Source organism: Pipra filicauda, unplaced genomic scaffold, assembly GCF_003945595.2.
Source record: "Pipra filicauda isolate LSUMZ 115617 unplaced genomic scaffold, ASM394559v2 scaffold790_size87553_pilon, whole genome shotgun sequence".
In the NCBI taxonomy this organism is placed as follows: Eukaryota; Metazoa; Chordata; class Aves; order Passeriformes; family Pipridae; genus Pipra; species Pipra filicauda.
The window spans coordinates 52,990-79,239 of record NW_024104965.1 but is presented as its reverse complement, the minus strand read 5'-3'; the positions used below and the strand labels follow the sequence as shown (position 1 = coordinate 79,239).

The 26,250-nt window shown below is 53.3% G+C and overlaps 2 protein-coding genes across 2 annotated transcripts in view; one reads left to right on the top strand and one right to left on the bottom strand.

Annotated features, from left to right (window-relative positions):
• GON4L (gon-4 like) overlaps positions 1-21,307 on the top strand; it is a 28,364-nt gene extending 7,057 nt beyond the window's left edge. The window contains exons 9-28 of the mRNA XM_039389999.1: positions 253-293; positions 543-646; positions 2,582-2,780; positions 3,533-3,619; positions 4,929-5,103; positions 6,295-6,439; positions 7,195-7,345; positions 9,369-9,485; positions 10,072-11,748; positions 13,284-13,530; positions 14,405-14,586; positions 15,212-15,409; positions 15,938-16,081; positions 16,637-16,780; positions 16,997-17,116; positions 17,275-17,388; positions 17,759-17,966; positions 18,949-19,660; positions 20,082-20,184; positions 20,726-21,307. Coding sequence (XP_039245933.1) covers positions 253-293; positions 543-646; positions 2,582-2,780; positions 3,533-3,619; positions 4,929-5,103; positions 6,295-6,439; positions 7,195-7,345; positions 9,369-9,485; positions 10,072-11,748; positions 13,284-13,530; positions 14,405-14,586; positions 15,212-15,409; positions 15,938-16,081; positions 16,637-16,780; positions 16,997-17,116; positions 17,275-17,388; positions 17,759-17,966; positions 18,949-19,660; positions 20,082-20,184; positions 20,726-20,875 — 5,018 coding nt within the window. The 3' untranslated portion in view covers positions 20,876-21,307. The remainder of the gene's footprint in view (positions 1-252; positions 294-542; positions 647-2,581; positions 2,781-3,532; positions 3,620-4,928; positions 5,104-6,294; positions 6,440-7,194; positions 7,346-9,368; positions 9,486-10,071; positions 11,749-13,283; positions 13,531-14,404; positions 14,587-15,211; positions 15,410-15,937; positions 16,082-16,636; positions 16,781-16,996; positions 17,117-17,274; positions 17,389-17,758; positions 17,967-18,948; positions 19,661-20,081; positions 20,185-20,725) is intronic.
• MSTO1 (misato mitochondrial distribution and morphology regulator 1) lies at positions 20,564-25,904 on the bottom strand. Its single transcript, XM_039390001.1, has 14 exons — positions 25,815-25,904; positions 25,600-25,723; positions 25,286-25,340; positions 25,125-25,179; positions 24,907-24,955; positions 24,560-24,677; positions 24,326-24,443; positions 24,100-24,234; positions 23,864-24,016; positions 22,848-22,979; positions 22,550-22,737; positions 22,228-22,329; positions 22,006-22,136; positions 20,564-21,840 (listed from the first exon to the last, which is right to left on the bottom strand). Exons 1-14 carry the CDS (start codon positions 25,887-25,889, stop codon positions 21,602-21,604), a joined length of 1,674 nt encoding a protein of 557 aa, XP_039245935.1. The 5' UTR covers positions 25,890-25,904; the 3' UTR covers positions 20,564-21,601.
• Positions 25,905-26,250: the final 346 nt, after the last annotated feature.

Sequence of the window (26,250 nt, the reverse complement as noted above, 5' to 3'; positions counted from 1 at the left end):
ATAACTTCGAATTCAGTTGTGAAAATGAGGGTTTATATTGTGTTTTTGAATCCAAACAATCTCAGTGAAGTATTTTTGGCCCAGAATTAAAAAGGGAATTATCAGGGGCCTTTCCTTTTTGGTCCTCTCTGCAAGAGGAGGGTTTCCCTTTGTGAGAGAAATTCCTTAGATGGCTTAATATCATGATAGGATTGCTGAGTGTTTCTCAGAAGAGGAGGAATATTCACACTTCTTTTTGATTTTTGCTTGCAGAAAAGGAAGTGAATGAACTGATGGAGGAGCTGTTTGAGACAGTAAGTGATGAGCTGAGGGAAAGAGCTGTTGGATGTGACATGAGATGAGGGGAGGCACCAAGGGCTGGGCTCTGGGAAGGCCACAGCAGGGTCAGTTTAGGCTTGGGATCGTCTGTAGGAACTCCCTGAAGTGCCTGCAGAGGGGAATGTCTGGGCTGAGAGGCCCCTCCTGAGCTTCATTAGCTGAAGGCAGTGGGAGTGTGTTCCCTGGGTGTTCCCCCCTGGACTGTGGCTCCCTGTTCTCTGCAGTTCCAGGACGAGATGGGTTTCTCCCACATGGAGGACGAAGGCCCCGAGGATGAAGATGCTGTCCCCGAGTCCAGGCCGAGCTTTAACACCCCCCAGGCCCTCAGGTGGGAGCCTTTGGTTGGGGGGGGAAAGAGAGGAGCTGCCTGGGCAGCTCAGAGAGCTCTGGGATGTTTTAATTTGTGGGATTGGGCATGGAGCTGCCTGGGCAGCTCAGAGAGCTCGGAGACGTTTTTATTTGTGGGGTTGGACACGGATTGGACACTTGACCCTCTTTTTTTCTGGGTGCCACGTTTAACTTTGCTGGTTGTGATGCATCTGGAGGAGGTGACAGTGGTGACAATGTGTCCTTTCAGAGAGAGACACGTTCAGGAGAGTGTCTGCACTCAAACATTGGTGCTGCCTGCTCTGCAAACAGCCCAGGCCTCTCAGAGTGGTGACAGTTCCCAACAAGGCAGGAGGATTCTGTCCCTGCTTCTTCACCTCTGTGCTGAACAGAGAGTCACAGAATGGTTTGGGTTGGGAGGAACCTGAAAGATCAACTAATTCCACCCCCTGCCACGGGCAGGGACACCTTCCACTAGCCCAAGTTGCTCCAACCTGGCCTTGGGACACTTCCAGGGATGAGGAATCCATAATTCCCTGGGCAACCTGTGCCAGGGCCCCCCCAGCCTGGCAGGGAAGGGTTTCTTTGTAACATCCACTCTGAATCTTCATCTTCTTAAAGGGGAGGCTGAGGTTCACTTGCTGCCCTGGTGGGTTTGGGGTGGCCAGGGAGGGAGACCTGAGGGTGTGACCAAGTGTGTCACCTTCAGCTGGAGTGAATAACTTGGGTGTGATGTTGGCCCTTCCGTGGAAAACGAGGCCTGGGACAGCTGAGGGCTGGGAATGAAGTGACTCTAAAGTTTGGAAATTGGCTTTTGATGATTTTTTGGGTTGTGTTCAACAGCACCTTGAAGAGGAGAGGGGCTAAAGCAGCTCCATCCCTGGGGTGGACGGGGCTTGGAGCAGCCTGGTCTGGAGGGAGGTGGAATGAGAGGAGCTTTGAGTCCCTTCCCACCCAAACCATTCCACAATTTCTTTCTGGGTGATGACAATTCCTCTGTATTTACCAGGCCCTGGAAAAGGGGGGCTGCAGGAGCAGTGGGGTCTCCTTATTTATGGGGCAGAGCAGCTCGAGGTGCAGCTGTGTCTGTTTGGGAAGGGAGCTAAAGTGAAGGCTGGAGTTCCTGGATGCTCCCTCTGGGATGAGCAGTGCCAGAGGGGAGCTCAGCAACTGTAAAACCAGCTACAGGCTGAAAAGCCAGGAAGCTTTATCCCCTCTTTTATTATTTTTATGCATTTGGGTTTGATTTTTATGCATTTGGGCGTTTTATTATCTTTTCCTTAGTGGGCAGTTCTGCAATTGTTTCTTCCCTGGTTTTCTTTGCCCACAGGATTTTTAGATGTCCCATAAAACATCTTTATTTGCCGGGTTTGTTGTTGGTTTTATGATACCCTGCATTAGGAGCATCAGGGAACAACTTGACTTCAGGCCTGTTAGAGAAGGGAAGGTGATAACCAGCAGAAATCAGGATATTAACTGGTGTAGCTAAAATAAAATAGATAAAAATGGAATCATAAGTAAAGCAGGGGATAGTTGAAACTGTTTTTGAAAGGGTGGTGGCAAGTAAATCCTCTTTTTCTGCTACTTGTTGTAGGGTCTCCAGCAGAGTCCTCTGCGTGAAGCTGGGTGGTGATTTATTTGTTCATTTTTTTTTTAATAAAGTGACAGCTTTTGGAGCAGCCTGAGGTCTTTCTGGAGACCCTCCAGGTGATAAAATGCCCCCCAAAATACCTTGGGGAGACGATCAGCAGTGCAGGGATGGGTGGGAAGACTTGCCCAGTGTAAATAACTGGGTGTTTTTCAAATTGGGGAGTGTTTGAGGAGCACAGTGAATGAACTGTGATGAATCCCAGATAGAGTAAAATATTCTGGATCAGTGGGAAGGGGTTTTAAACCCTTGGTTTGTTGGTATTTTGCTCTCCCTGGCTGCAAACAGGTTCGAGGAACCTCTGGCCAACCTGCTGAACGAGCAGCACCGGACGGTGAAGGAGCAGCTGGAGCAGCTGAGGATGAAAAAGTCCTCCCTCAAACCACCCCAGGAGGCTGAAAAATCAAAACCCCCAAGCGAGAAGCCCCTGCAGAGCCTTGTCCTGGACAGTGCCCAGAGGAAGAGGCTCCAGCAGCAGATGCAGCAGGTAATTAATTAAACGTGGGGTGGCCTGAGCTGATGAACCTTTGCTGGGGGGCCCTGGGAGCCAAGGGCAGGGCTTTGCTTCCTGAAAGGAATTCCTTGGAAAAGCTGCACCTGGCTGTTGTTAGGGGTTGATTGCACATGGAAGGACCATTGGAACTGAGTGTGTGAATCAGAGCTGCTTTCTGGGCATCTCTTCTCACGTGGGATGGCCTTGGCCACCTTGGAATCCTGGCTCTGATCTGTCCAAATCCTCTGCTTTCATCCCCTTCTTTATCACTGTCTGTCCAAATCCTCTCTTTTCAACACCTTCTTTATCACTGTCTGAGAATGTTATTCTTGATCTGATTTAGATTCTTCTGTTTTACCCCCCTCCCACCACAAAAAACCCTGTAAAACTTCAGAAATGGGCAGTTCTGAGAGATGAAGTTGCTGAAGAAACAGAGATGTGTTTATTTATGGGGAAAAAAAAATCCCCTCTGTGTGGGTTGTTTTGGTTGTGAGGTTTTGGCACAAAAGCTGGGAGACTGCCCTGAGATCACACAGACAGTGGGTTCAAAATCTGTGTATTAAACTTCCTGCCAGTGGGTGTCAAACTTTCCCCTCAGCTCTCTGTTGTTCAAAGGGTGTTTTTGCAGACAGGGGTTTTTGGGGTGCCCTCTCGTGCCTCTGAACTTGTGCTTTTCAAGTTTTTTGATTTCTGATACGCTGAAAAAAACCCCACTTCGTGTGATTTTTCTTCTTTTATTCTTCCAGCACGTTCAGCTCCTGACCCAAATCCATCTCCTGGCCAGCTGCAACCCTGCCCTGAGCTCCGAGGCCAGCACCACCAGGATGTTTTTGGTGAGGATGTGCCTGAAATCAGAGCTGCAGGAGCCCTAATACCTCGTTAGGAGGAGCACTGGAGATGTTTGGAGGGATTAATTTGTTTGGTTAATCCCATCAAACTGAGAGAGGAGCCTTGGGAAGGGTCCAGGGAGTGGGGGGGAGTTACAAACAAATAAAAGTCCCGGAATGGTTTGGGTTGGGAGGGACCTTGAAGACCATCCAGTGCCAACCCTCTGGAATGGGCAGGGGCACCTTCCACGGGAGCAGCGGCCTCGGGCACTGCCAGGGATGGGAAACGTGGAATAACCTGGGCCCAGGCCTCGCCTCCCTCTGCTCCCGCTCACAAAGAGGGGTTTGAATGCTGGGTTTGGCATTTGTTCCCTGCCTTCCCCATGGAGGGCACTCCTCTGACCCGTCTGTGTGTCCTCTCACCCGTCTGTGTGTCCTGTGACCTGTCTGTGTGTCCTGTGACCTGTCTGTGTGTCCTGTGACCTGTCTGTGTGTCCTCTGCCCCGTCTGTGTGTCCTCTGCCCCGTCTGTGTGTCCTCTGCCCCGTCTGTGTGTCCTGTGACCTGTCTGTGTGTCCTCTGCCCCGTCTGTGTGTCCTGTGACCTGTCTGTGTGTCCTCTGCCCCGTCTGTCTGTGTGTCCTCTGCCCTGTCTGTGTGTCCTGTGACCTGTCTGTGTGTCCTGTGACCTGTCTGTGTGTCCTGTGACCTGTCTGTGTGTCCTGTGACCCGTCTGTGTGTCCTCTGCCCCGTCTGTGTGTCCTCTGCCCCGTCTGTGTGTCCTCTGCCCCGTCTGTGTGTCCTGTGACCTGTCTGTGTGTCCTCTGCCCCGTCTGTGTGTCCTCTGCCCCGTCTGTGTGTCCTCTGCCCCGTCTGTGTGTCCTGTGACCTGTCTGTGTGTCCTCTGCCCCGTCTGTGTGTCCTCTCACCCGTCTGTGTGTCCTCTCACCCGTCTGTGTGTCCTCTCACCCGTCTGTGTGTCCTCTCACCCGTCTGTGTGTCCTCTCACCCGTCTGTGTGTCCTCTGACCCATCTGTCTGTGTGTCCTCTGCCCCGTCTGTGTGTCCTCTGCCCCGTCTGTGTGTCCTCTGCCCCGTCTGTGTGTCCTCTCACCTGTCTGTGTGTCCTCTGCCCCGTCTGTGTGTCCTCTGCCCCGTCTGTGTGTCCTCTGCCCCGTCTGTGTGTCCTGTGACCTGTCTGTGTGTCCTCTCACCCGTCTGTGTGTCCTCTCACCTGTCTGTGTGTCCTCTGCCCCGTCTGTGTGTCCTCTCACCTGTCTGTGTGTCCTCTCACCCGTCTGTGTGTCTGGCCCCTCAGAGTGAGCTGGGGAACTTTGCCCGGAGCTCGACCCTGCTGCGCCTGTCGCTCCATCCCAAATTCCAGACCATGTTCCAGCCCTGCAACCTGCCGGGCGCCCTGAGGCTGCTGGAGGATTTCCATGCCCAGGTGCCCGTGGACTGGAGCCCCAGGAAGGCCGTCAAGAAGAGCAATGGTAGGTGAGGGGAGGGCAGGGGAGGGTTTCCAGGGAGGTCATTCCGGGTGTTGGGGGAACTTCCCGAGTCCCGTCTCCCTCCAGACTGTCAGTGTGGACCCAGTCCTGCAGCTCCAGTGCTGACCCCCCCAGTCCCAGTGCTCCCAGTTCCCTGCCCAGCTCAGCACTCGGGGGGTGGTGCCCCCGGGGAAGGGACTCCCAAACAAACCAGGAGATGGATGGTTTGGGTTGGATTTGGGATAGGAACCCTTCCCTGGGAGGGGGGGAGGCCCTGGCACAGGTTGCCAGAGAAGCTCTGGCTGCCCTGGATCCCTGGGAGTGTCCAAGGCCGGGTTGGAGCAGCCTGGAATAGTGGAAGGTGTCCCTGTCCCTGCCACTTCAAGGTCCCTTCCATCCCAAACCATTAGAGCATTCTAAGAATTATTTAATTTTTTTTTGGTGAAGTATTTTTAGATAAAACCACCCCCTCGGCTCCTTTTTTTGCTTCCTAATCTTGCAACAGAATAAAGCACCTTAAACAACCTGCTGACTTTTATTTACCATCATAATCCAGCCACTTATTGTCCTGCAGATGATATTTGGAGCTGCAAAAGTCCATCAGGGGGACAGTGAAACTGGAATTAATTGTTCCAAACGTGTTGGTCAACACAGATCAAGGAAATACTCCTTTCCTTGGGGGGCAAAAAAAAGGCTTTAAGAACTGCTTCAAACATTTGGTTTGGGATTTTGCTGCTGCTTTAGAGAGGGAACTCATTGGAAATACTTCCAAGAGCTTTTTCATTATATATATAATATATATCTCTATATAAATATATAGATATAGATGATAGATATATAGATATAGATAGATAGATATAAATATAGCTATATAGATATAGCTATATAGATATAGCTATAAAGATATAGCTATAAATATACAGATATAGATATATAGATATAGATATAAATATATAGATATAGATAGATATTATATATATATATAAAGCAAAAGAAAAGATGGAAAAAAGAGGGAAAGGTAAAGGAATTTTACCTTTGGCTGGTGTAAGCTTAGAAGGAAAAACTAAGAACACTAAAAACCAGGCAGAAAGGCTCTTTTTGCAGTGAAGGCAGTAAAAGAAACGGTGTCTGCAGGAAGTCAGACATTTGTCCACGTCCTTTTCGTGTCCTTACCTGTTGATTCTTCCCCCCCAGCCAGTGAATTTTCCTGTTTGCCAAAGCAAGTGGCCTGGATTTTTGCCACCAGGAAAGTCTTCATGTACCCAGAGCTGCTGCCAATCTGTTCCTTGAGAGCAAACCCTCCCCGGGACAAGATTGTCTTCACCAAGGCAGAGGACAAGTAGGTGCTGGGGTGGAATGAGGAGGTGCTGGGATGGAAGGAGGAGGTGCTGGGATGGAATAAGGAGGTGCTGGGATGGAAGGAGGAGGTGCTGGGATGGAAGGAGGAGGTGCTGGGATGGAAGGAGGAGGTGCTGGGATGGAAGGAGGAGGTGCTGGGATGGAAGGAGGAGGTGCTGGGGTGGAAGGAGGAGGTGCTGGGATGGAAGAAGGAGGTGCTGGGATGGAATGAGGAGGTGCTGGGATGGAATGAGGAGGTGCTGGGATGGAATGAGGAGGTGCTGGGATGAAAGAAGGAGGTGCTGGGGTGGAATGAGGAGGTGCTGGGATGGAAGGAGGAGGTGCTGGGATGGAATGAGGAGGTGCTGGGATGGAATGAGGAGGTGCTGGGGTGGAATGAGGAGGTGCTGGGATGGAATGAGGAGGTGCTGGGATGGAATGAGGAGGTGCTGGGGTGGAATGAGGAGGTGCTGGGATGGAAGAAGGAGGTGCTGGGATGGAAGAAGGAGGTGCTGGGATGGAAGAAGGAGGTGCTGGGATGGAAGAAGGAGGTGCTGGGATGGAATGAGGAGGTGCTGGGATGGAAGAAGGAGGTGCTGGGATGGAAGAAGGAGGTGCTGGGATGGAAGAAGGAGGTGCTGGGGTGGAATTCCCGCTCCAGACGTTTGGGGAGGAGCATTTCTGGGGTGCAGATTTTGGGGGGAAGCGACTGGAAGGTTTCTCACCCCCTGCCCTCCCTTCTTTCCCCCTGCCCAGTTTGTTGGCTCTGGGGCTGAAACATTTCGAGGGCACCGACTTCCCCAAGCCCCTGATCAGCAAGTACCTCCTGCCCACCAAAACCGCCCACCAGCTCACGGTGAGGATCAAGAACCTCAACATGAACCGGGCCCCCGACAACATCATCAGGGTAAGGGCACACACCTCGCTGGGCACGCCAGCAGGGAGGGGCTGCTCCCTCCAGGAGCCCTTTTTTTGGGCTGGCACTTAGGAGAAAATGTCACCCCCTCGTTTAGCAGCGAGGGTTTGTTCCAGGAGACTTTGTGCCCTGGGATTTGCAAGTTGTTGGTTTGACTCTTTGGAGCCCAGCACGGTCCTGGTACCACTGTTCTCTAAGTAATGCTGGGGAAAAATCATAAATACAACGTTTAGAGGAGCAAAAGTGTAATAAATACAACCTTCAGAGGAACACAAGTGTAATAAATACAAGTTTTTGAGGAGCAAAAGTGTAATAAATACAAGCTTTAGAGTGGCAAAGGTGTAATAAATACAAGCTTTAGAATAGCACAACTGTAATAAATATAAACTTTTCAGGAGCACAAGTGTAATAAATACAACATTTAGAGTAGCACAAGTGTAATAAATACAATCTTTAGAGTAGCAAAGGTGTAATAAATACAACCTTTAGAGTAGCACAAGTGTAATAAATACAACCTTTAGAGGAGCAAAAGTGTAATAAATACAAACTTTAGAATAGCACAAGTGTAATAAATACAAGCTTTTGAGGAGCAAAAGTGTAATAAATGCAATTTTTGAGTAGCAAAAGTGTAATAAGTACAACCTTTTGAGGAGCAAAGGTGGAATAAATACAACCTTTAGAGTAGCACGAGTGTAATAAATACAAGCTTTGGAGTAGCAAAAGTGTAATAAATACAAACTTTGGAGGAGCAAAGGTGGAATAAATACAATCTTTAGAGGAGCACAAGTGTAATAAATACAATCTTTAGAGTAGCAAAGGTGTAATAAATAAAACCTTTAGAATTGCACAACTGTAATAAATATAAGCTTTTGAGGAGCACAAGTGTAATAAATACAACCTTTTGAGGAGCAAAAGTGTAATAAATACAATTTTTGAGTAGCACAAGTGTAATAAATACAAGCTTTGGAGTAGCAAAAGTGTAATAAATACAAGCTTTTCAGTAGCAGAAAAGTGTAATAAATATACCTTTTAGAGTAGCAAAAATGTAATAAATACAACCTTTAGAGGAGCACAAGTGTAATAAATACAACCTTTTGAGGAGCACAAGTGTAATAAATACAACTTTTAAGGAGCAAAAGTGTAATAAATACAACTTTTAAGGAGCACAGGCATAATAAATACAACCTTTAGAGTAGCACAAGTGTAATAAATACAAGCTTTAGAGGAGCAAAGGTGTAATAAATAAAACCTTTAGAATAGCACAACTGTAATAAATACAAGCTTTTGAGGAGTAAAGGTGTAATAAATACAAGCTTTAGAGGAGCAAAGGTGTAATAAATGCAAGCTTTAGAGGAGCAAATGTGTAATAAATACAAGCTTTAGATGAGCAAAGGTGTAATAAATACAAGCTTTAGAGGAGCAAAGGTGTAATAAGTACAACCTTTTGAGGAGCAAAATGTAATAAATACAACCTTTAGAGGAGCAAAGGTGGAATAAATACAAGCTTTAGAGGAGCAAAAGTGTAATAAATACAAGCTTTTCAGTAGCAAAAGTGTAATAAATACAACCTTTTGAGGAGCAAAAGTGTAATAAATACAACCTTTTTAGGAGCAAAGGTGGAATAAATACAACCTTTAGAGTAGCACGAGTGTAATAAATACAAGCTTTTCAGTAGCAAAAGTGTAATAAATACAAGCTTTTGAGTGGCACAAAAGTGCTGCCTGCAGGTGAAGGTCCAGCAGGGCAATAATCCTTTCCTGCTGCTGGAGAGAGAGTGAGGACCAGAACCACTTAAAACAAGTTTTCCTGGACATCATCTCCGACCTCCTGCTTTCTCTGGGGGCAGCCAGGGTGGCCGAGAGCTCTGCTTCAGCCTTGGGGGTTGATTTTTCATGTTTCCGTGGGGAGAACCTTGTTAAAGGAGTGATGAGAATCACGTTATTGCACAGTCTCTCTCCCCCACCCCGCCCTGGACGGGCGGAATTGTCTGGAATTCCCTCCTGTCTCCTCACAGTACTACAAGAAGACAAAGCAGCTGCCTGTGCTGGTGAAGTGCTGCGAGGAAATCCAGCCCCACGAGTGGAAACCGCCCGTGGAGAGGGAAGAGCATCGCCTGCCCTTCTGGCTGAAGGTGCTTCTTCATCCCCTTCATGTTCTGCATCGCTGTGGGGTTGATTTCCTGTGGGTTTTCCTTGGTTTTCCTTGCATTTCTTGTGGGTTTTCCTTGGATTTCTTGTGGGTTTTCCTTTCTCTTGTGGGTTTTCCTCGTGGGTTTTTCCCTTGGGTTTCCTCCAAGGAGTTGGAGGCCTGGAGGAGGACGAGCAGTGTCTGGGGAAGGAACTGGACTCAGATGCCGTAAAATCCAGTTCTCCTGACCACCCACTGCTCCAGGGGGAATTTTCCTTCCCACAAAATCCCATGTTTACTAAAGCAAACTTTATAAAGCAATTTATTGTTATTTCTCTCAGGATCTCTCAATAATTTGGTGGTTTCTCTCAGGATCTCTCAATAATTTGGTTGTTTCTCTCAGGATCTCAGAGTCTTTTAAAGGCTCATGAATTTAAAGCAATATTAAGCAATATAGAGCAGTATGAAGTAAATAAAAACCCACTTGCAAAGGCAAGTTGCTCTCTGTCCCCTTCTGTGGTGCTGTGGGAAGGTGGGAATACGGGAACAGCCCGTAAATAACAAATCCTAATAAATCCTTGCTCCCTCAGGCGAGCTTGCCCTCCATCCAGGAGGAGCTGAAGCAGCTGGCAGAAGATGCCAAGGAGACGCCGGGTTCCCCTGCTGCAGAGCCCGTCTTTCTGGGGGCAGGAAAGGAAACTTCAGACGCAGAGCACGATGAGAAATACCCTCTGCTCATGCCCAAGGGGCTCGTCCTGACCCTGAAGCCCTTGGCCAACCGGTTCTCGCGGCGGGCATGGAGGAGGCAGAGGTCCTCGGCCCTGAAGCCCGTCCTGATCCGCCCCAACCCCGGCCTGCAGCCCAGCTCCAACGCTGTCACCATGCAGAAGGCTGTGAAGTTGTCCCAGTCGGAGGCTCCTCCCAGCAAAGTCCTGCTCCAGGTTCCTCAGCCGATGCAGCCGGCGCCGGTTGTCCCGGCGGTGCCGGGAGTGCAGCCCCTCAACGTCCCGGCGGTGGTGGGAGGTGGGGACGGCCTGGAATTCCAGAACGTTCTCCCCGCCGTGCCCCCGGACTCCAGACAAGCCTTCTCGGCTGCCGTGCCGCCGGCTCTGGTGTCCTCGGACCCCGCCGCTCTCCAGCCCAAGCTGATGCTCCCGGCGCTGGCCGGGCCCAAATCCCGCAGGCCGTGCGTGCGCAGGGGCTACCAGAGGAAAAAAGGGACCAAACCCGCCCCGCTGCTCAAACCCTCCCCTCTGATCCAGCCGTCCCCCGTCATCCTGACCGTCCCCGCCACCACGGTCAAGGTGCTCAACATCGGCAACGGCTGCAACGTGATCCAGCCCCTCGGCCCACGGGGCCCGCAGGCCATCCCGGTCACCACCCTGCTGGTGAACCCGTCCCCGTTCCCCTGTCCCTTGAACCAGCCCCTGGTGACCTCGTCCATCCCGTCCCTGATCGTGTCCCCGAGCCCCGTGGGTCTGTCCGCGGCGCCGGCCGTGGGTGAGGGCGAGGAGCAGCTGACCCTGGTCCCCGCCGGGAGCAGTGGAGGCCGCGCGTATCCCACGGGAGAGCCCCAGGTGGAACCCCCGGAGCTCTGCGTTCCCCGCTCCTCCCTGTCCCCCGAGGGGGAGCGTGGCACCAATCCTGCCCCTGCCCAGGACAAGGGGAGCGAGGGCGAGTGCTGGGCGACAGGACAAGGGGACGGGAGCTCCGCGGAGCCGCTGCCCGCGGTGGAGCTGCTGCCTCGCCTGGAAGATCCGGGCGAGGCGGCCAAAACCGAGCCCGAAGAGCCCGGTGGTGCTCCCGGGGAGGCAAACCCGGGGCAGAAGAGGGCAGAAGAGGCGAAGGAGGAATTCCTGCTGGGCCTCGGCCAGGAGCTGAACGTGGAGGCCGCGTGCGCGAGGAAGGACCGCGCGGCGGGCGAGGAGAAGGGGCAGGAGGAAGGCCGGGCCCTGCAGTCGCCTCCCCGGGGGGAGCAGCAGGGCGAGGCGGCGGCTCCGGGGCCCCCGGGGAGCGGCGAGTCCCCCGGGAACCCCCCGTGCCCCGGCGAGGGCGAGGCCGAGTTCAGCAGCCCCCTGGGCCGGCCCGAGGACTCGTCCAGCATCGACGGCCAGTCCGTGGGCACCCCGGCCGGCCCCGAGGCCGCGGGGGACAGGGAAGGGCAGGAGGAGGAGGAGGAGGATGACTTCGATGATTTCACCCAGGATGAGGACGAGGAGATGTCGTCGGCCTCCGAAGAGTCCGTTCTGTCAGTGCCGGAGCTCCAGGTAAAAACAAAACTTTTAATTTAAAAGGCTCGCTGGTGGAACTGTGGGTGTCCTGAAACACCCTGTGGGCTCAGGGCAGAACAGGTGGGAGTTCAGCTGGAAAGGTGGGATGGAAGCTCTGGAGTAACACTTCTGAAAAAAAATACATATATAAATAAATTGATTAATTAATTCATTGATTGATAACAGCCTCCACAAACCCCCAGGCCCCAAGAGCCTCCTCCTTCCCGGTACCTTCCACCAGGGATGGGGGGAAGCTTTGGGAAAGGGACCTGTTTTTATGCTAAACTGTAACACTTCAGGAAGGAAATAAATAAAAAGATAGATACATAGATAGATAGATAGACAGATAAAATAATTAATTAATTAACTAATAACAGCCTCCACAAACCCCCAGGACCCAAGAACCCCCCCCTTCCCAATACTTTCCACCAGGGATGAGGGGAAGCTTTGGGAAAGGGGCCTGTTTTCCTGCTAAACTGTGACACTTCAGAGGGAAATAAATAAAAAAAATAGACAGATAGATAAAATAATTAATTAATTAACTAATAAAAGCCTCCACAAACCCTCAGGACCCAAAGCCACCCTCCCCTTCCTGGTACCTTCCGCCAGGGATGGGGGGAAGCGTTGGGAAAGGGGCCTGTTTTCCTGCTAAACTGTAACACTTCAGGAGGGAAATAAATAAAAAAATAGACAGATAGATTAAATAATTAATTAATTAACTAATAACAGCCTGCAGAAACCCCCAGGACCCAAAGCCACCCTCCCCTTCCCAGTACCTTCCACCAGGGATTGGGGGGAAGCTTTGGGAAAGGGGCCTGTTTTTATGCTAAACTGTGACACTTCAGGAGGGAAATAAATAAAAAGATAGATAAATAGATAGATAGACAGATAAAATAATTAATTAATTAACTAATAAAAGCCTCCACAAACCCCCAGGACCCAAAGCCACCCTCCCCTTCCTGGTACCTTCCACCAGGGATGAGGGGAAGCTTTGGGAAAGGGGCCTGTTTTCCTGCTAAACTGTGACACTTCAGAGGAAAATAAATAAAAATATAGACAAATAGACAGATAGATACCTTGGCATCGTGCTGTTCACAGAGGAATTGGACACCAGGTTTTCCTGAGCAGATTTCAAGTCCAAAGCTGAGGGAGGGTATTGAAAATACATAGATTTAAACTCCTCCTAAAGAGGCTGCTCTTTAACAAGAAGTGCTTCGAGTGACAGTTTCTTTTCCAGGTCACAGTTCCAGCAGGCCTGTAAGAGCCAAGATTGATCCTTGTGGAATCCCACCTCTGACTCAAGGCCTGACCTGCTGAATGGCAGAGTCTGAAATTTTAATTCTTCGCAGTTAAAAAAAACACCCGGGCGGCTCTGGAGGGTTTTGAATTCTGTTCCTTCGTGGAATTTTGGGCAGATGCTGCTCTGTGAAGTTGGCTCTTGGAATCGTGGTGCAGGGAGGGGGTTGCTGAAGGATATTTGAACAAACAGTAAAATTGAACAGTGTGATGTTCTTCTGTCGCTGCTTTCTAAGGAGACCATGGAAAAGCTCACTTGGCTCGCAACAGAGAGACGTTTGAGCCAGGAGGGGGATTCCGAAGAGGAGAATTCCCAGGAAGAGAACTCTGAGCCTGAGGAAGAGGAGGAGGAGGAAGGGGAAGGGATAGAGAGTTTACAGAAAGATGATGAAACGTGTGGAGATACCTCAGAGGAGCCCAAATCTGCCTTCACGCTGGCAAAGGCAGCTTCCCCCCAGGTGGAGACCCACAGGATTCCAGCAGGTGAGGGCTGGGGGTTTGCTGGGAGTGGGGAAATGGAGCTGCTCTTCCACGGAAAGCAGGAACTTTCAATGAAATTAAACCCTTCCTGGTTTGATTTCACCGAGTGTGTCTGAGCTCTGTGCTGCTTTTAACCTGGAACTGCAGTTCTGTGACTCAGTCCCAGCCCTGTGAAATCAGGGCCACGGAGGTCCTGGCACGTGTGAGCTGGGGGCCCTCGGTCCATTTGAAAGTGTTTATGTGCCTCAAATACCTACAGGCAGATTTGGGGGTTTGTGTCAGCTCCTACCCAGTTGTAAGAACAACATTAAACAGCCAGACCTTTGCTGAACTGAGTTTTGTGTGATGGGGAAAAAGAAATGAAACAAAACAACAGCTCGACAGACTCCAGCAAAGTGGGAGATGAACTCGAGGAGCTGGACCTCAGCCCATTAAACCAACAGATTCCTGAGGCTAAAGCCATAAAAATCTTGATGTAGCACCTCTTAGTACCCTGTTTCCTTCCTTACTGTGTGTGATTTTAGCTCTGTTGTGTAAATAATGAGCTAAAAGAGTCATTTGCAGAGTGAACAGCCAGCTCTGATGCTCTCGTTGTAGCTCTGTCCCCCCCATGATTGCTCTGCCCTGGAGTGCAGGACTCTGGTGGTTTTTGGCAGGTTGGAGCTGAGGAACAGCTCGTGGGTGTATCCAGAGGTTTCTCCTGTCAGATGCTGTGAGAACAAAGGGGCAGTTTAAGGTTTTGGCCAGCCTGACTCCTGGGAATTGTGTTGCTCCTGCACTTCCAGGGGAGAGAGGGACTCACCACTGGCTCTGAAAGCTGCCTTTCTGTTGGAATGTTGCCCTGTGTGCCACCAACTCACCCTGTGCTCCCTCCCAGGAGAGAACCTGAAGGCCCCTGGGAAGGGCAGGAGCTCCCACAGGACCAGGAACAAGCGGGGCCGGGCCCGGGCCAGCAAAGACACCTCGAAGCTGCTGCTGCTGTATGATGAGGACATCCTGGAGAGGGATCCCCTGAGGGAGCAGAAGGACCTGGCCTTTGCCCAGGCCTACCTGACCAGGGTAAGGGACACTGGGGGTGCCCTGGCACAGAACTGAGCCCCAGCTCTGCCAGGTCCAACTGGGAGCACTGGGATGGGGTTGTTTCTCCTCACACCCCCCGTGTGTGGCCCTTCACTTCCCAAACTCTCTCTGTCCTGACCTGTGGGTTTTCTTGCTTTCTGTCCTGTGTGGGGGAGGTGGGAGTGAAGGATTTGAGGGCTGGGGATGCTCAGGGGGCTCCACAGCACCAGACCCCTCTGAACTTGGGAGCTCTGTGGTCCCAGTTGGGTTCCCCTCTCCCGGGAGCAGTTCAGGTTTATCCTTAAGGAAGAGTTGGCTCAACAAAACTGGAAGCACTGTGTAAGTCCTGGGTAAGAGGAGATCAAAGATTACCAGGGTACAGGAATTTAGGAAGGAATCCTTCCCTGTGAGGGTGGGGAGGCCCTGACACAGGTTGCCCAGAGAAGCTCTGGCTGCCCCTGGATCCCTGGGAGTGTCCAAGGCCAGGTTGGAGCAGCCTGGAATAGTGGAAGGTGTCCCTGCCCGTGGCAGAGAGGTGAAATGAGCTGATCCCTTCCAGCATGAGCTGATCCATGATTAACTTGTTTCCTTCCTGGATGTCACCGAGTCCTGTTGCTCCTTCCAGGTCCGTGAGACGCTGCAGCACATCCCGGGGAAATACGAAGACTTTCTCCGTGTCATCTACGAGTTTGAGATCAGCACAGACAAGAGGACAGCTGTGGATCTCTACTCCACCCTGCAGAAGCTGCTGCACGACTGGCCCCAGCTCCTCACAGACTTTGCTGCCTTCCTCTTGCCAGAGCAAGCCTTGGAGTGTGGGCTGGTAGGTGGGAAGGAGAGGAGGAGACTGGATTTTAAACAACCTCAATGGCTGTGGGAGTGAAAGGATAAAGAGCTCTTCCCAGGGCAAGGGGCTGGGAAATCACTGGCTGGTTTCTCAGTCAGAATTGGGAGGTTTGGTGTGGGTTGTGAATCTCCTGCTCGGGGTGACCGGGGGAGCCTTTCCCGGTTCCATCAGGGACGACGTGCAGACCCAGCAAACCGTGGTTCCCTGGCCTCCAGGTCAGCCTTGCACTGATCAAATAGAGGGTTTCACCTCTTCCTTTCTCTCTGAGAATGTCCAGTCCCTGTTTTGTGTGCAGGTGGTTGAAGCAGAACTTTCTAGCTGGTGTAATACTGATCACACGAAGCGTTTCTCCTCCTCCGAGTCCCCCCAGATTTGCCCCCCCAGGAGCATCAATGCCATGGGAAACAAAGACCAGGACAGAGATTTTATGGCTTGTTTAAGCCAGCTCGAGGCGTTTGGGAGCGTGTTCTTGGCTGTGAGGGTGACTGGGTCTGGTTTGTGCAGTTTGAGGAGCAGCAAGCCTTCGAGAAGAGCCGCAAGTTCCTCCGGCAGCTGGAGATCTGCTTCGCTGAGAACCCTGCCCACCACCAGAAGATCATCAAGGTCCTGCAGAGCTGTGCAGACTGTCTGCCCCAGGAGATTGCAGAGGTAACCAGGTGTCCCCTTTCTGCCAGAGCCCTGGGGGTGATTCCAGCCTGGCTCCCTGTCCCCGTGTGCTGCTCCTGGGCAGCAGTTTGGGGGCACAGCTCAGTCCGTAGAACCATAGAATGGGTTGGGGCTGGGAGGCACCTTAAAGCTCCTCCTGTTCCACCCACTGCCCTGGGAAAGGACACCTTCCACTGGACCAATCCCCCCTGGCCTCGGATTCCAGGAGAACTGGAGCTGCCTCTTCAAGGGGCCGCCCAGTTGATGCTCTGCCTGTCTCCTCTCTCCCACCTCACCTTTGTCACCTTGTAGGTGAGATTTTTAGCTTGGTGCCTCCTCCAGAGTCTGCCTGGAATTCTGGAGGGGCAGTTCCATGCTGATTTGCTGGCTGGGTGTGGAATGACCTCAGAATACTCAGGAAGCAGTCGCAGTGCAAGCAGGGACATCCACGTTGGAGGCTGAACGAGCCTTTGATGCTCCACTTGCTTTGAGAGTCCTTCAGAGGGCAAGGTGATGACATGGAACGAGACTCATTTGCTCTGGATTTCTCTCCTCCAGCTGAAGACCCAAATGTGGCAGCTGCTGAAGGGCCATGACCACCTGCAGGACGAGTTCTCTGTCTTCTTCGACCACCTCCGGCCCTCGGCCAGCAGGATGGGAGACTTCGAGGAGATCAACTGGACAGAGGAGAAGGAATACGAGGTGCAGCAATCTTTTCTAAGGCCAGAAAGGGTAAAAGCAGAGATGGGAGACGGGTTTGAACGGGGAGAGCTCAAGCAGGGGCTGCAGCTCCAGGGAGGGGGAAGCGGTGGGGCGGGAGAGAAGAGTTAGAAGGGAACTCTTCAGATCTTTGGACAGGATTTGTGTCTCTGGGGAAAACAAAGCTGGGAGCAGGGATGTGTGTTTGTTTTGTTGCAGTTTGATGGGTTTGAAGAGGTGTCTTTGCCAGATGTGGAGGAGGAGGACGAGCCACCCAAGATCCACGGGGCTGCGAGGAGCAAGAAGAGGAAGGAGATGGGGGGCCACCACAACGACAAGGTGGGGCTGGGGGGCCTCACTGCGGGCTCTGAGCTGGGGAATGGCCATGGGGAGAGATTGGGGGGCACGACAAGAGCCTCCCAAGGGGGCTGGAGTGCTCCTGGTGTGCTTTGCTTGCCAGCAGCAGCATCCCTTCAGCGTCCGTGTGTCTGTTCCAGGAGGCCGAGTGGGTGGAGGGGATGAAGGAGTGTCCCTGTTCCTGCCACGAGGGGAGCAGTGACCCCAAGCTCAAGAAGAGCAAGAGGAGGAGCTGCAGCCACTGTAGCAGTAAGGTCAGTGGGCAGGTCAGGGATGATCCCAAATAATGGCACGAGGAAGGAAGTCAATGCCGAGGGGTCCAGCAGTGTCTCCCTCCCTGCAGCTCTGCCCAGCCTTCTCCCACCTCCCTCCTCCTCACTTCCCTGCTGCCCCTCCTTGCTGTGCCAAATGATGTCATTTTGGATGTTCTTTTGGGTTGAGAACAAGCTTTTTGAGTGGAAGGTGCTGGTGTGGCCGCTGTGTGAAAACCTGTGCCTGCTAACAACAGCAACATCCATAACAATGAGAACAAAGACAGTGCCAAAGCAGGGCCAGGAATGTTGGGAAGCAGAGGTTGGGAGGGACAGGCCACGGGTGTGACTGTGCCTCTGGGTTGGTCTGCAGGTGTGTGACAGCAAGTTTTATAAAAGTAAGGACTCTCAGGAGCTGAGTGCGAGCCTGGCCCAGCAGGAGTCGAGTCCTCAGGCGGAAGGGAAGGATCCTGGGATGTCCAGGGAACCTGCAGAGGAAATCCTGGAGAACAGGGACGAGGGGGAGGATGTCCAGGGCAGAACCAGACCTGCTCCCAGGAAGGTGGACTCTGTGTCTGCAGGTGGGTGCCAGTCTTGTGCCCAGCCAGGTGTGGGACCCTCCCCTCACACAGGGGGTGCACATTTATTGGGAATAATGAGAATTTCTGATCATCTTATTTCATTTTTTTTTTTTACTCTTGTGGTTTTTTTACTCTTGTGTACTGCTGAGCATTCCCTCCAACAAAACCTTCCCTGCCTGGAGAATATTCCCCTCTTTTCACCAGCTCCTCTTGCCAGGGTACCAGTCCAGCCCCCAGTACTGCCAGTCCATGGCACTGGTTCTTTCCCAGTTTCCATCTGAGCACAGCAATTCAAACCCACCCTCTCTAAATCTGCCCTTTAAATGGTGGTGCTTGGTTTTCCCTCAGTCTGGTACTGAAAAAAAAATATTTGTACATATTTAAATATATTTTTATATATATTTATATTTGTGTGTATATTTATATATATTTTATATAAATAACAATATATAAATATATAAAATATATAAATAATTATTAAAATACTAATAAATATAAATATGTATTAAATATATATTTATCCACAATTATTGGATAAATATATAAAGATAACAGCTCGAGGGGGATCTTTTCCTCCCCCAGGTGCCAGATCCAAGTTTGTGCTGCTGTTGGGGGCAGCACAAAGTGAAAAGCAGGTTGAAATGTTGGTTTAAACGTGGTGCAGCCTCGTGGCTGGGTTTGTAACCGGGGTGCCAAGAGCTGCCCTTTCCCTGCAGGGTTTTGCTCTGGGCAGGGCACTCGAGGTTTCTGTGTCTCCATCACTTCCCACAGTTGTGGTAACTCACAGTGGTGAAGAACATTGACTTTAGATGGTCTTCTTTGCAGCAGAGGTGCAGGTAAAATAACAAATAACAAAGCTGCTCCCAAACTGTTCTCGTTTGCAGCCTTAGGCTCTAAAATAAAAGCCAAGGGATCAAAGCCTGCAGGAGTTTTTTTTTCCTTGCTGACATTTTTATCTCACCTCGTTTGGGTTTCTCCTCAGGATCTCCCCTGGAAGGAAGAGCTGCCTCCAGCAGGCATGGAGCTGGTGACAGACCTGCCCCTCCTGATGCTCAGCTGGCAGAAGGTGCCAGTGCTGGGGTGGAAGGTGCCCAGGACAGAGACTCTGCTGCCCCCAGCCCCAGATGGACCCAGCTGCCAAAAGCTGCTCTGAAACTACCTCAAGAAACCAAAGACACTGTGGGGAGTGAGGGACTGACCCAGCAGCCTGGAGGGGATGGCGATGGTTCCCTGGGGCCAGGCAGGGATCTGCTGCTGCCTCCTCCCTCTGCTGCAGCCACGGGGCCACCAGGACCTCAGTCCTGCTGCTGCCAGAGCCCAGGGCAGAGCCAGGGGCCAGAGAGCCTCAGGGGGCCTGGCCCTGCCTCACAGCCAGCTGGGGAAGGACTTGAGGGGCCACCTTTGCCTCTGGAGGGCAGAGCTGAAGCCAGGCAGGGCTGGGTGCCGGCGGGTGGCAGAGCTGGTCGGCGCGGTGCGGGGGCAGCTGGCACAGCCTGCCCTGGGGACGTTCCCCCCGAGGGCAGAACGGAGGGAAGGGCCAACAGCTGCCTCCAGGGGCATCAGCATCCCGAGCAGCTGGAGCCCAGGGTGGTTCCAGCCCTGGAGGAGCAGCAGCAGAAGGTCACCGAGGCCACCGTGTGTGCCAAGAACAGCAAGGTCAGCTCCACCGGGGAGAAGGTCGTGCTCTGGACCAGGTACTTCTGCCTGCCCTGCCCTTCCTGCCTTCAGCTCTCACATTGCAGAGGATCCTTTCTTTTCCTGTTGTATTCCCATTTTCTGCTGTGTCCTGCCCCCTCTTGTTCAGTGTTCCTGCCTCGTTTCCTCTGACCACAGTCCATCAGAGCTCGGTCCTGCCCTGTTACTGGAGCACTTCAGCCTGGGAAAGGATCTTTCTTCTCCTTCAAAAAACAACTTAAAACAGCTGAAAACACAAAAAAACCCTAAAGGCAGCTCTGCTTAGAGATGGGTCCTGTGAGGGGAGGTGGCAGGAGGGGTGAAGGGATCCCTCGCCCAGGGATTGTTCTCCTGAACCGGGAACAGGCTTCGTGTGGGGAAGGGGGAGCTGGAATTCCATCGCTGGTTTTTTGGGCTGTTTTACAGCTGCTTGTTTTGCAGGGAGGCTGACAGGGTCATCCTCACCACCTGCCAGGAGAAAGGAGCCCACCTGGACACCTTCCATGCCATCTCCCAGAAACTGGGCAACAAGACGGCGAGTGAGGTGAGGGCTTGGCATGGGAGAGCTCCCAGGGGATGGGCAGGGGGCTGGAAAGGAAGGAAAGGTGGGGGGAGGGTGCTGTTCATACAAAGCCTCCCTCCCAAACTTAAATTTGATGAAAAAATCATCCCAACTGCAAATAAAAAAAAAAAATCAAACCCAAAACAAACCCTGGAGCCAGAAATCCTGAGGTGTTTGAGCCTCCTGTTTGGGACCAGGGTTGTTTCAGTGGCTGCTGCTCAGGTCTTCAGCCTCCTCCTACATAAAGAATCTGCCTTGTTTTGCCTCTGAATTTTCCCAAACTGCCAGATTTTACCTGCAAATCAGTAGAATGTAACTGTTCTTCCAGAGAGAACAACAACCTGCTGCTCTTGCATTTCTCTTTTCCTTTATGACCGAACCTCGTATGAAATGTCTCTGTGGTATTTATAGATATATATATATTTTAAAACATTACAAAACACCCCGAGCTTTGAAACAGGGAATCCCAGTTCTGTGACACCTCTCAGGCCACTGCTCACGTTGGATTCCCCTCGTTCCTCAGGTGTCCCACAGGTTCAGGGAGCTGATGAGGCTCTTCCACACGTCCTGCGACGGGAGCTCCGAGGATGAGGAGGATGCAACAAGTACCAGCAACACGGACCAGCTGTCAGATAAAGATCTCCTGCTCTCTGAGGAAGAACCTGATGACTGAGGTGATAAACTACTGACTTGCCCCAGAAGAAGTTTGTTTGTTTTTTGCCAGTTTGCTGCTAGACAGGTGCTGTGGGAAAACGTTTGCACAGGTATTAAGACGGCACCTTCCCGGGTTTTTGTTCACTTTCCTGCTCCACTTCTGATGAGCTGCACTGCCAGCCTGCACCAAACTGGAGGCACCAAGCGAGGTGTCGGGGTGAGAATGTTCTCCAGAACCTCCCTGGGGAGCTTCAGCAGAGAAACAGCAGGGCTGGGGCTCGGGGACACTCGCCTGGCCTGGGGGGAAGGTTGGGCACAGCAGCTTTGGACCAGAACGTGTAAATATTGTACCCTAAGATGTCAGTTTTCTCGTGGAAAGAACACAGGACTTTTTCTAAGTTCTCCCCTTGTGTTGATTGTATGTGAGAAAGTTACAGTCTGAGCTCTCTTATTTATTGTGTGGGTTTATTTGAATGGGGCAGAGCAAATCCACTTTGCACAGTTATAAAAAAACAACCAAACAAACGAACAACCCCAAACATACAAAAACAGCCCCCCCAAAAGCAGCTTTCCCCCTCTACAACACAGCTGTGAGTAGCTGGAGAAGTTAAACCAGCCTTTGTAAGGGGATTTTGGTGAAATGAGAAGGAAGCAGCAGCTGGAGCGTCCCCAGAGCCATTCCCTTGATTCCCAAAGTGACCTTAAAGAGGCTCCCACTCCCTCTGTCCCCGGGAATAAAGGTGGGTTAGTCTGAATCCGCCTCATCCTCGGAGCCATCCCCCCCAAACCCCGTTTCATAGCACTGGGACAGAGTCTTCAGCTCCTCCAGGGCCTGCTGGAAGTCGTCCTGTTCCAGCCCGGCCGTGAAGAAGCTGCTCCAGCGCCGCACGTTCCGCGCCCGCAGGTCCCGCCAGAGGCCCGAGAGCAGCTGGTGCAGGACAGGGGAGGCCTGCAGGGCTGCCAGCACGGGGATGCTCTGCACAGCTGCGGGGTCAGACCAGCAGCTGGGGTTAAACAGCCCCCAAAATCCGGGGCCTGGCCCCGCTCCCCTTCACCTCGGCGTAAAAAGCCGCTCGACACTCGTAACTCGTGCCCTGCAAACCCTCCAGGGTGGGGTTGGGTTGTTGGTGTTTTAGTGGGTTTTCTTACCTCTGTTGGGCCCTGCCGAGGAGGGACCCGGAGCTTTGTCCTGGAGGAAGCCTTGTCTGGTCAGGAGAGGAGAGAAGAACTGGGGGAAGGGAGGTCGGGTGTCGCAGGGCTGCTGGAGCACGTGGGCTGTGCTGGGGGGGAACAGGGGAATAAAGTTACCCCAAAACGCCCTCAAAACTGTTCTCTGGTCTAAACCAACCCCCCCACACCACCTGTACCCACCTGAAGGAGCCTGGGAAGTGGGTGTGGAGGTAGTGCTGGAGCATCTCCTCAGGGCTCTCACAGCCCTGCAGGGGCGTCCGGGGCTGCTGGCCCAGGGAGCTGCTGCAAAGGAAACCAAATCAGGGCTTTCCAGGCTGAAAACGCCACTGACTCAGCTGCTTTTTAGCTGATTTTGCTCTAAAATGAAACTGGCTCAGTCACTAGACTGCTCCTCCATCCAGCTCCTCTCCGAAGGGAGGGGTTTGGGATGACTCCTGGGAGGAATCCCCGCTGGCAGAGCCGCAGCTCCGAGGGCAGAGGTGCAGTTCAGAGGCTGATTTACCTGCTGGGCCTTTCTTTGCAAACTCCTCGGAGCACAACAGACTGAGCAAAACAGCAGCTGACCTTTTGCTCCCTCCAGGAGGACAGGAGGAGCTTCCAGGGCACGTCCTGCTGGTGGGCACTTAAAATCTCTGGGAGCGAGGAGCCGGGAAAGGCAGGGAAAGGGAGAGACGCCCACGCAGCCACAACCTGGATCAGGGGGGAAAACAGCCTGGAACACACTCCTGGAAGTGCAGAACAGCATCCCCTGCCTGCAGCAGAGCTGGAGGGATCGGGGTGGCTGGTTTTGGTGTCCTCACCTTCCTCCCAGAGAAGGTGAGGGAGTCAGCAAAGTGCACCATGGAGCCCTGGGCCGACCAGAGCCGGTAGGGAACCGTGAGGGTGTCGAGTGCTGCTGCCAGAATTGCACTGCTGTGGTAGTTCAGGGATGCCTGTGAGGAGAAAAAGGGGGACAGTCACAGGACAAGTCCCAGTCACCAGCTCCTTAACCCAGTTTTGTGTATTTAACTTAAGTGTGCCCTGGAAAAAGGTGTTTAACGGTTATTTCAGGGTCGGGATAAGGAGAAAGTGTGTAACAGTTATTCCAGATTTGGGATAAGGAGTCTGTGTAACAGTTATTCCAGATTTGGGATAAGGAATCTGTAACAGTTATTCCAGGTTTGGGATAAGGAGTCTGTGTAACAGTTATTCCAGGTTTGGGATAAGGAGAAAGTGTGTAACAGTTATTCCAGGTTTGGGATAAGGAGTCTGTAACAGTTATTCCAGGTTTGGGATAAGGAGAAAGTGTGTAACAGTTATTCCAGGTTTGGGATAAGGAATCTGTGTAACAGTCCAGGTTTAGGATAAGCAGCCAATGGGTAACAGTGATTTTAGGGTTTGGATAAGTAGTGTTTAACAGTAATTCCAGGTTTGGGATAAGCAGCCAGTGTATAAGAATTATTCCAGGTTTGGGATAAGCAGCCAGTGTTTTTCAGCAGTAATTCCAGGTCAGCTCTTTCCTAACAAATACTCTGGTGCCAGTTTTCTTGTCAGCAGTTTCCTGGGGCTCCAGTAACTCCTGGAGTTACTCCAGGCATGGAGAATGGTGCAGCAAAGCCTTTTTTTCAGTGCCAACACACTGACAAAGCACAGCAGCCAAGGAAGCGTGGTAATGTTTTCAAAAGTAGGGAAAAGCTGTGGAAATGACAGGTTGGAAGCCAAGTCCCAGTGAAAAGGCAGGAAAGAGTCTCTGCTGAGCACCATGGAAAAGCACCACTAAAAGCAGAGGGCTGCAGGAAACACTTGGAGGGGGTGAAGCTGCACGAGCAGGACTTACATCGTATTTTATGTATGGAAATGTCACAGGAGGCCGTGGCCTGATTCCCAAACTCCCGCTGAGGGACAGAGGGCAGAAGAGGGAGCTGTGCTGGGAGAGGTGGACGATGCCAAGGGCCGTGTTCAGCAGCCTGTAAAAACTGCTCTGGGGATCCTGGGAGGGGGGGAAAAACAATCCAACCTTTGGAATCTTAAAGGTGCAGACGAGCCCCAGGCCCGGGTTTGGGGTTCACTCACCCCCACGTCACTCGTGGCCGGAGTGAGGCCCCAGGAGAGGATTCCCTTCCCCGAGTACTCGTCGTGGAGCAGCTCTGTCACCTTGGCACCAACCCCCGAGAACCCGTTGTGGAGGTCACAGAGGACCTGGAACCCCTGTGTGGAACGAGGGCAGCACCTCAGATACCACCTCATCTTGAGCAGGAGGCTTCTTGAAAGCAAAGGGAGCTCGGCCTGGGCTGTGAACCTGCAGGTAATCACACTCCTCAACAAAGAAGTGCAGCCGATCCTCCAGCTCCTCCACGCAGGCGGGGTCCTGCAGGAGACTTTCCCCTTGTGCAAAGGCTTCCAGACAACCACAATCCCTGCGGGAAGAAACGGGTGGGAAAGAGCTTATCCCAAGCCCTCCGAATTCCTCCTTGAAGGCACAACTCGGCTGCTGTTCTGGACAAGAGGCCCCCGGGGCAGAGCTGGGCCGTACCCATCGTGCAGGTACTGCCGGATCACGTGGACGCTCCGGGGGTGCAGGGGCACGTTGAGGTAATCGGACCAGAGCCTCACCGAGGGGGGGTCCTGGGACCCTGTGGGAGCTGCTCCTGCTGGGAAGAGCAAAGGTCCTTTCAGCTCCGAGCCTCCCCTCGAGAGAGAAATCAGGTTTTGTGGAGGTTTTTTTGCTGCTCCCTGACCCACCCGTGTGCAAGCAAAGCCGTCTTATCCCACTGCTTCCCTTCTCCTTGTCGCTGTCAGGGCATCCCAGAGCAGCCCCCTGGCACAGGGGACCTTCTGGGACCTCTGACCCAAACCCAAACCCACCCCCCGGGCACCCACCTGGCACCGCAGCGCCGGGACCCCCCTTCCTGTCACAGGCAGCGTCTCCCTGTGGGACAAAAACCCGGCACGGGGGGTCACGGGGGGCTATGGGGCACTTCCCATCGCCCCTCCCCGGGGCAGGGAGCGATGCAGGACAAAAACCCGGCTCGGGGGGTTACGGGGCGCTTCCCCTCGTCCCTCCGCGGAGCAGGGAGCGATGCGGGACCCGCTCTCACCGCGCGGTTCCCGCTGTCCCGCGGCGCGTCCCGGTAATCGGCCACGGCCCCGTCCCTGCGACACAAAGCGGTGGCAGCTCCGGCGGCTCCGCATCACTCCCGCATCACCCCCGGCCCGCCCCGCATCACCCCCGGCCCAGCTCGGCCAGCCCCGCACTCACCAGGGCACCGGAGCCTCCGCGCTCACCCCGTCGGGTCTCAGCGCGCCCACGCCGCCTGCAAGAGAGCGCGGGCACGGTGATGGCCGGGCACGGTGATGGCCGGGCACGGTGACACTGCCCCGGGCACGGTGACACTGCCCTGGGCATGGTAATACCGCCCCGGGCACGGTGATGCCACCTCGGGCACTGTGATACTGCCCCGGGCACGGTGATACCGCCCCGGGCACTGTAATGCCTGGGCACTGTGATGCTGCCCCAGGCACGGCGATGCCCGGGCACGGAGGGGCTGCCAGACCCCCGCCCACCCCCGGTACCTTTCAGCTCCAGCGCCACGAGCCGCGGCGAGGGGGTCTCGGTGCCGCCGGGCCCCCGCCCGGGCCGGAGCAGCGCGGCCGCGCGGAGCTCGGCGGGCTCGGCGGGGCCGCGCAGCGCGGCGGCCTAAGGGGGGAAAACCGGGAAAAAGAGGCGGAACGAGTCGGAGAGAGCCCCGGCGAGCCCCCCCCGACACCCGCGGCCCCCCCCCCGGTACCTGCAGCCCCCACCAGTGCGCGCCCACACAGCCCGAGTAGTGCCCGAGCTGCACCGTCACCGCCTCCCCCGGCATCGCACCGAGCGACGGCGCGGACCGGGAGCGTCACCGGGACCCGCCCCGGACGGGGAGGGGACACCGGCGGGGGAAACCATCGCCCGACTGCCGGCAGGAACTGCTGCCCGACCGCCAACAGCCGGCGGTGATTGGGAATTCCCGGTGACATCCCTGCGAGCGGACACCGGGAGGGGAGACAACCGCCCGATGTGCCCCCTGGCTGCGAACAACCATCGGTGATTGGGAATTCCCCGTGACATCCCTGGGAGCGGACACCGGGAGGGGAAACAACCGCCCGATGTGCCCCCTGGCTGCGAACAACCATCGGTGATTCGGAATTCCCCGTGACATCCCTGGGAGCGGACACCGGGAGGGGAAA

Excerpts from the sequence above, each read along its gene's own strand:
- MSTO1 (XM_039390001.1), bottom strand. The coding sequence starts at position 25,889 with ATGCCGGGGGAGGCGGTGACGGTGCAGCTCGGGCACTACTCGGGCTGT. Across the intron at positions 24,678-24,906 it reads TCCCGGCGCTGCGGTGCCAG|CAGGAGCAGCTCCCACAGGG; the intron begins GTGGGTGCCCGG and ends TGCTCTTCCCAG. Across the intron at positions 22,980-23,863 it reads TTCCATACATAAAATACGAT|GCATCCCTGAACTACCACAG; the intron begins GTAAGTCCTGCT and ends TTCTCCTCACAG.